General features: G+C 36.7%; 1 protein-coding gene across 1 annotated transcript in view; it reads left to right on the top strand.

Moving 5' to 3' along the window:
* The window catches only part of LOC107549904 (E3 ubiquitin-protein ligase MYCBP2-like), a 142,071-nt gene that overhangs the window by 59,796 nt on the left and 74,776 nt on the right, over positions 1–7,499 (top strand). Inside the window, exons 16-24 of the mRNA XM_016231090.1 lie at positions 1,075–1,194; positions 1,358–1,439; positions 2,399–2,516; positions 2,630–2,834; positions 2,935–3,088; positions 3,812–3,984; positions 5,885–6,010; positions 6,279–6,406; positions 6,486–6,577. Of these exons, the coding sequence (XP_016086576.1) occupies positions 1,075–1,194; positions 1,358–1,439; positions 2,399–2,516; positions 2,630–2,834; positions 2,935–3,088; positions 3,812–3,984; positions 5,885–6,010; positions 6,279–6,406; positions 6,486–6,577 (1,198 nt within the window). The remainder of the gene's footprint in view (positions 1–1,074; positions 1,195–1,357; positions 1,440–2,398; positions 2,517–2,629; positions 2,835–2,934; positions 3,089–3,811; positions 3,985–5,884; positions 6,011–6,278; positions 6,407–6,485; positions 6,578–7,499) is intronic.

Here is a 7,499-nt window from a genome sequence, read left to right as displayed (position 1 = left end):
CTGCTTCCCTTTACAACAGTGAGCGCAAGCTACATTAAAGTGATTATTACGTTTTGAATATGGATATTTTTCTTACAAAAACGCATCGATTCACTACAGAAGGCCTTTGTTCACCCACCGGAGCCGTGTGAGACACTTTTTTTTATTTTTATGGATGGGTGATTTTTATTTAACTTCTTTTGGACTGATGCATGCAACACCCGCTGAGTGGCATTAAACAGCTTGAAAGATCAAAGACAATTTTTAATATAACTCCGACTGGATTCGTCTGAAAGAAGAAAGTCATATACACCTAGGATGACTTGAGGGTGAGTAATTTGTGGGCTAATTTTCATTTTTGGGTGAACTAACCCTTTAAGGGCATTTTCTTATGCTATTCAACAAAGTCCGTCAATTTAAAATATAATTGAACCACAATTTCCTCTGCACCAGTGAATACAGATACCTGTTGGTCATTTACAATGTCCCTAAACTCATCAATATATATATTTCATAATATTCTATCAAATATGAACAAAGATATTTTAAATATGTGGGGCATTTTTGTCACTTTTAGTGGCATTTTTGCTCTGAATCCTGAATTTGTGACCCTGGTCTAAATGTAACACTGTTCTGTTCTATAAAATGTATTATTCGTGTATATTTTTGCATGCAGGGGTCACAGATCTGCACTTATTTTTACACTGTGTCGTGGTACATTTACCGATCTGCACTATTTTGATCAGTGTGGAGTGAAAGAAGTCAACTTTTCCTGTTCCTTCATTGGATTTGTGCCTCCAATCAATGCAAAATCTCTTTTATTAACCCTTGATAGAGAGAGTTTTAGGTTGTATACAATCACAACTTCCCGCTCGGTTTATCTTCTCTCCTTTGCTCTGTTCGGCCTCTGTCCACGCATGCCAATATTTCATTTCTTCTCTGTTTTTCTCCTTTCCTCTGAGGCACCAGATCATTTCTCTTCCCAGGTCGTTAACAGCCCCCGGCTTCACTCGCTGCCTTTAGACATCCATCTCGTCTCTCTCTGTCCTTGTCTGCCCTTTACTGCCCAGGCTCACGCTCTGTTCTGTGTTACAGATGGCAGCAGTGAACGTGGGGACAAAGATGCCAGTAAGATCACTACATATCCTCCCGGGGCCGTACGCTTCGACTGTGAGCTGCGAGCCGTGCAGGTCAGCTGCGGTTTCCACCACTCCGGTGAGTCAAGATCACATCTGACCTTGATAATGTGACAGAAGGCCATTGTTCATGTTCCTCATCATTACTTTGGGTCATTATGTGATGTTCCTGTTCTTTTGATATGCGAAGTATGAATTGAAGTCATGTGTCCATTTGTAATGGTAAACCTGTTTTTTGGCAGTGGTGTTAATGGAGAATGGAGATGTTTACACCTTTGGTTATGGACAACATGGACAACTTGGACATGGAGATGTTAATTCTAGGTAATGAGGGTTTAAAGGGAATGCAGTTATCTAAGTTTGCAGTGATAACAGTTGTCAATCTCCAAAAATTATAATCAGCCTAAAAGTATAATAAAAATAGCCCAGAACTCTGGCTCTCTATGGATGCAGGAAAATGAATAACAAATAAATGTAATTTTCTTTTATTTAAATATTGTAATTATTTGTTTTTACATTTTATCTTATTTATATTAATTATTTAATTGTACATATTGTATGTATTTTAGTATTTTATCTAATTATTTATTTTAAATATCTATGCATTTATTTAAAAAAAATTGTTGCAATTTTTCATAATAATTTTAATAATTTAATTGTTTCATTTAATTTCAATTTAATTGTATTTATTTTATGTATTTATGTATTTTACTTGTATAATTTTGAATATCTGTTTATTTTATATTATAAAGTTATTCATTTATTTATTTTAAATAGGTATTTATTGAATATGTAATATGTATTTTAGTTTTTAATTGTTTATTTTTATTTATGTACTTTATTTTAATATTTTATTTTATTTTAAGTAATTATATTTATTTTATGTATTTATATATTTTATGTATAAAATTATTTTAAATATGTATTTTAAATAATATATTTATACATTTCTAATATTTTTTTAATTATTTGTTTATTTTAAATTTGCTTAAATTGTTTATGTATTTATTTTATTTAATTGTGTTTATTTTGTATGTTTATGTGTTTTATGTAGTAATTTTAAATATTTATTTGTTGGTTTTATATTTATTTTATATTTTTTATACAAAATATTTATTTAAATTGTTTATTTTTATTTTAATGATTTACTTATTTCAATTAATTATTTAATGAAAATCTTTAATTTTATAAAATTAAAATTGATAGCAAACAAACTATAACAACTTAAAAAAAAAAAAAAAAACCTTAACCTATGCTACTTTGAATTTTGTCCAAACACACAGGGGGTCTCCCACTCTGGTGCAAGCTCTGCCCGGCCCCAGTACTCAGGTGATGGCAGGCAGTAACCACACTGCAGTGCTTCTCATGGATGGACAGGTCTTCACCTTCGGGAGTTTCTCGGTAAGTTAGCTGTTCCCCCTGAAACTAAGTCAGTCAAGTTACATTTTTTTACATCCATTTCCGTTCATATGTAGGTTAAGAACCAGAAAATGTATCTGACGTTGTCTCAACAGAAAGGGCAGTTAGGTCGGCCCATCCTAGACATGCCCTACTGGAACGCCAAGCCCTCTCCGATGCCCAACATTGGTGCCAAGTACGGTCGAAAAGCCACGTGGATCGGGGCCAGCGGTGATCAAACCTTCCTTAGAATCGACGAGGCACTAATCAACTCCCACATCTTGGCCACCTCCGAGATTTTTGCCAGCAAACACATCATCGGTACGCTCTCTTGTTTGACTCACTGGTGTGGTTTAAAAAGCCTATGTGTTGTGTCTCCCGTAAAGCCTTTGACTGTTCCCTCCCATTCTGGTCTCTCTAGGTTTGGTTCCAACATCGGTATCTGAGCCTCCTCCCTTCAAATGCCTACTGATCAACAAACTGGACGGGAGCTGCCGCACCTTCAATGACTCAGAGCAGGAGGATCTCCAGGGTTTTGGCCTCTGTTTGGACCCTGTCTACGATGTCATCTGGAGGTGAGGCTCATCTGGAGCCAGCTGACTCATAATAATGCCTTTACGATCATGTCACCTAAAAAACACTACACAGTTTCTCAGGGTTTCAGTGGTCGACATCTGTTCTGCAGACAAATTAGAAATTATGAGTGGATCGGGGCCAGCGGTGATCAAACCTTCCTTAGAATCGACGAGGCACTAATCAACTCCCACATCTTGGCCACCTCCGAGATTTTTGCCAGCAAACACATCATCGGTACGCTCTCTTGTTTGACTCACTGGTGTGGTTTAAAAAGCCTATGTGTTGTGTCTCCCGTAAAGCCTTTGACTGTTCCCTCCCATTCTGGTCTCTCTAGGTTTGGTTCCAACATCGGTATCTGAGCCTCCTCCCTTCAAATGCCTACTGATCAACAAACTGGACGGGAGCTGCCGCACCTTCAATGACTCAGAGCAGGAGGATCTCCAGGGTTTTGGCCTCTGTTTGGACCCTGTCTACGATGTCATCTGGAGGTGAGGCTCATCTGGAGCCAGCTGACTCATAATAATGCCTTTACGATCATGTCACCTAAAAAACACTGTACACAGTTTCTCAGGGTTTCAGTGGTCGACATCTGTTCTGCAGACAAATTAGAAATTATGAAAAAAATATTGGTAAAAAATCTGACTGATGAATGACATGCTGCATGCTTAACTCTTGTCCCAAGCTATATCTTCTCACTTCAAGCCGTCTTGCTCTTCTTCCAGGTTCCTACCTGCCACACGTGAGATGTGCTGCTATAACGCGGTGATAGCAGACGCCCGTGTGCCCACTGCCTCGGACATCCAGGCCCTCTGCAGCATCCTGAGTCCTGAGCTGGCTCTGCCCTCGGGCTCCCACGCCACCACCACCCGCTCCCACGGAGCGCTGCACATCCTGGGTACGACAGCAGCATGTCACTCGAGCTCAGCTTTACTACTGTTTAATGTGCAGTTCACAGCACTCTCTTGTCGAGCAGGATCTCAAAGCCTGTCAGGAATGAAGTCACATGATGGTAGGACATTCAAAGCTTGCTAGCTGTTTCTCCGTGAGCTCAGCTGTACAGAGAGGAAATGGTGCTGGTTGACTGGCATTGTCTAAGAAAGACTGTCAGTCTTTGAGCTTTGTCTGTCAAATCAAATTTTCCTGTATCTTTTGAGAATAAGATATTGTTTTACTGTGGAAACACAGTGTAACTTTCAGAACTTCTTCTCCAGTTAAAAAAGCAGCTCCTTCTCAGTTTTGTAGCTTACTGTTACACATCAGCCACGCCTGTTTACTATTCAGAAACGTGTCTCATCCAGTCACGGTGAAGTAATTCAGTGGAATTAGGATAGATGCTATTATTCTAATGCTGAACAGAATAATAATTGAAAAGAGTAAATTATGGTTAAATCAGCCAAACCTTTATTATTTCTGACTGTGTGTAGCACCTACTGCTCTGCAGATTCGTCATATCCTTAAGGTTGGAATACAGTACACAACTTTTTCCCAGATTTTTCTTGAAATTACAGTTCGGAGAAGTCAACACTAGTTTCCGAAAGTCAGAGCCAGGCTGCAGATCTTGCTTGATCGGAGTTGCCAGATCACAGAAAATCATGTAGTGTCTGATGGGAACAGACTCTCTTTTTAGCTTCAGACTATGATTCTATCCAGTCAGAGGAGATCAAATGTTTGATATTTTGAGCTGATTTTAGAGCACATACGGTTTTCATGTGTTATGCATCTTCTAGCAACTAGGTCTGTTCAGATTTTAAAAGTTCTGTAGTGCATTCCAGCCCATAAGCATTACAAATCAATGGCTGAAAGGGATAGTTCACCCAAAAATGAAAATTCTGTCATTAATTACTCACCCTCCTGTTGTTCCAAACCCGTAAGACCTTCATCTTCGGAACACAAATTAAGATATTTTTGATGAAATCCGAGAGCTCCATAGACAGCAACACAACTGACACGTTCAAGACCCAGAAAGGTAGTAAGGACATCATTAAAATAGTCCATGTGACATCAAAGACTGACACAAAAGAGAATTGTTAAATAAAGTCATTATTTTTGTTTTCTTTGCGCACAGAAAGTATTCTCGTAGCTTCATAACATTACAGTTGAACCACTGATGTCACATGGACTATTTTAACAATGTCCTTACTACCTTTCTGGGCCTTGAACGTGCCAGTTGTATTGCTGTGTATACAGGATAAGAAAGCGCTCAGATTTAATCAAAAAATATCTTAATTTTTGTTCTGAAGATGAACGAAGGTCTTACGGGTTTGGAATAACACGAGGGTGAGTAATTAATGACAGAATTTAAATTTTTGGGTGAACTATCCCTTTAAGTAAATTATTGTAATGAGTTTAATTTATAATTAATAAACAATTACATTATTTTAAATTATTATAATATTTAATTATTGCAATTATTATAATGGATTATAATAAGTTTTTACTTGTTTTAATTATTATAATGAGCAGCAAAATGTATTTATTTTCAACAAGATCTTGCTTTGTAAAAAGGCTGTTATTAGAGGATTGAGTATTTTGAAAACTATATTATACTTATAAACTATATAACTGTACAAACTGTCGTTTGTGAAGGCAAAATAGCAGATTTTAACCGTTTAATTTTATAGCGAGAGTGGAAAATGATCAGAATAAACTATATTATGACTAAAATGTTTTGATGCAAAAAAATTAAATGAACATTTCTAAGTAGACCTCAGAGAAAAAACTAATTCTAAAAAAAAAAAACACATTGGAGTCTTAAGTTGTAGTGTGTGAGTTGTTCTGTTTGGTTGTGTGTGCAGGTTGTCTGGACACACTGGCTGCGATGCAGGAGCTGAAGATGGGTGTAGCCAGTGCTGAGGAAGAGACTCAGGCTGTGATGAAGGTCTACTCTAAAGAGGACTACAGCGTGGTCAATCGCTTTGAGAGTGAGTTCGTGAAGAATCATACAGCTGCTACATCACCAAATACTGTTTTAGACTGTTAAGGCACATTCACATACTGCAACTTGACAACTTCCAGCAACATGAGCGGTACATCCAATGTGTAATTAGATATTCAAAAACTGCGTGAATCAGTAGGAACATCTATTACGATCAAAAATAGAACCACTCGGCAACCTCCAGCAATAAAAGTTTGCTAAATTTAGTACAGTTTTTAGTCGGGTTGCATTTGTTTGATTGTTGTTTTCTCTAGGTCACGGAGGAGGCTGGGGTTACAGTGCCCACTCAGTGGAGGCCATCCGCTTCTGCGCCGATGCTGACATCTTATTAGGAGGATTGGGGCTTTTTGGTGGCCGAGGGGAGTACACTGCAAAAATCAAGGTCAGGTGCTATCTAAGTGTCTCCATAGCCCACTTAATTCTCACGAGTTTGTGATTGAGAGCTGTGATTGTGTTTGCAGCTGTTTGAGCTTGGGCCAGATGGAGGAGACCACGAGACTGATGGAGACCTGCTGGCTGAGACAGATGTTCTGGCATACGACTGTGCTGCTCGGTAAGGCTATACATATCAGTACCATCCAAAAATATGTGACCCTGGACCACAAAACCAGTCATAAGGGTCAGTTTCTCGAAATTAGATTTATACATCATGTGGAAGCTGAATAAATAAGTTTTCCATTGATGTATGGTTTGTTAGGATATGGCAATATTTGGGAGATACAACTGAAAATCTGGAATCTGAGGGTGCAAAAAAATCTAAATATTGAGAAAATTGCTTTTAAAGTTGTCCAAATATAGTTCTTAGCAATGCATATTACTAATCAAAAAATAAGTTTTGATATATTTACGGTAGGACATTTACAAAATATCTTTACTTAATATCCTAATGATTTTTGGCATAAAAGAAAAATCAATAATTTTGACCCATACAATGTATTTTTGGCTATTGCTACAAATATACCCCAGCGACTTAAGACTGGTTTTGTGCTCCAGGGTCACATATATCATTTCATTTTTGCTCTATATCTAGAGGATAATTGATACATAATTGCTATAATTACGTGTATGTACATAAGCCAACAGGGCCAATCTTAAAATGGGCAAATGTATGTGTTGTTATTGTGTTGTTTATATACTATTATAGTATTTATATATATTCTCAATTTGTCAATTTTATTTATTTATTTTTTACGTTTTGGTCATTTTGCTATGTACTTTTGTCATTGTTATTAGTTTTTTTGTTGTTGTTTAATTTCAATTTAAAATGGGCAAATATAAATGTTATTTTAGTAGTATTTATATACTATTCTAAAAATAATACATTTAATTTTATTGCACCTTTTCATAGCTCAAGTGTGCTTTACATTTAAGATGCATAACTAAATACTGTTAATAAATGAGTATAACAAATACTGTTGTTTCTATAATACATAGCTATAACAGTATTTATTAATATTTTGAGTGAGGTTTATTTT

Source organism: Sinocyclocheilus grahami, unplaced genomic scaffold (assembly GCF_001515645.1).
Source record: "Sinocyclocheilus grahami isolate Dianchi unplaced genomic scaffold, SAMN03320097.WGS_v1.1 scaffold383.1, whole genome shotgun sequence".
Taxonomy (NCBI): Eukaryota; Metazoa; Chordata; class Actinopteri; order Cypriniformes; family Cyprinidae; genus Sinocyclocheilus; species Sinocyclocheilus grahami.
Note: the sequence above shows the minus strand (reverse complement) of the source record. Positions and strands in the feature narration are given on the sequence as shown.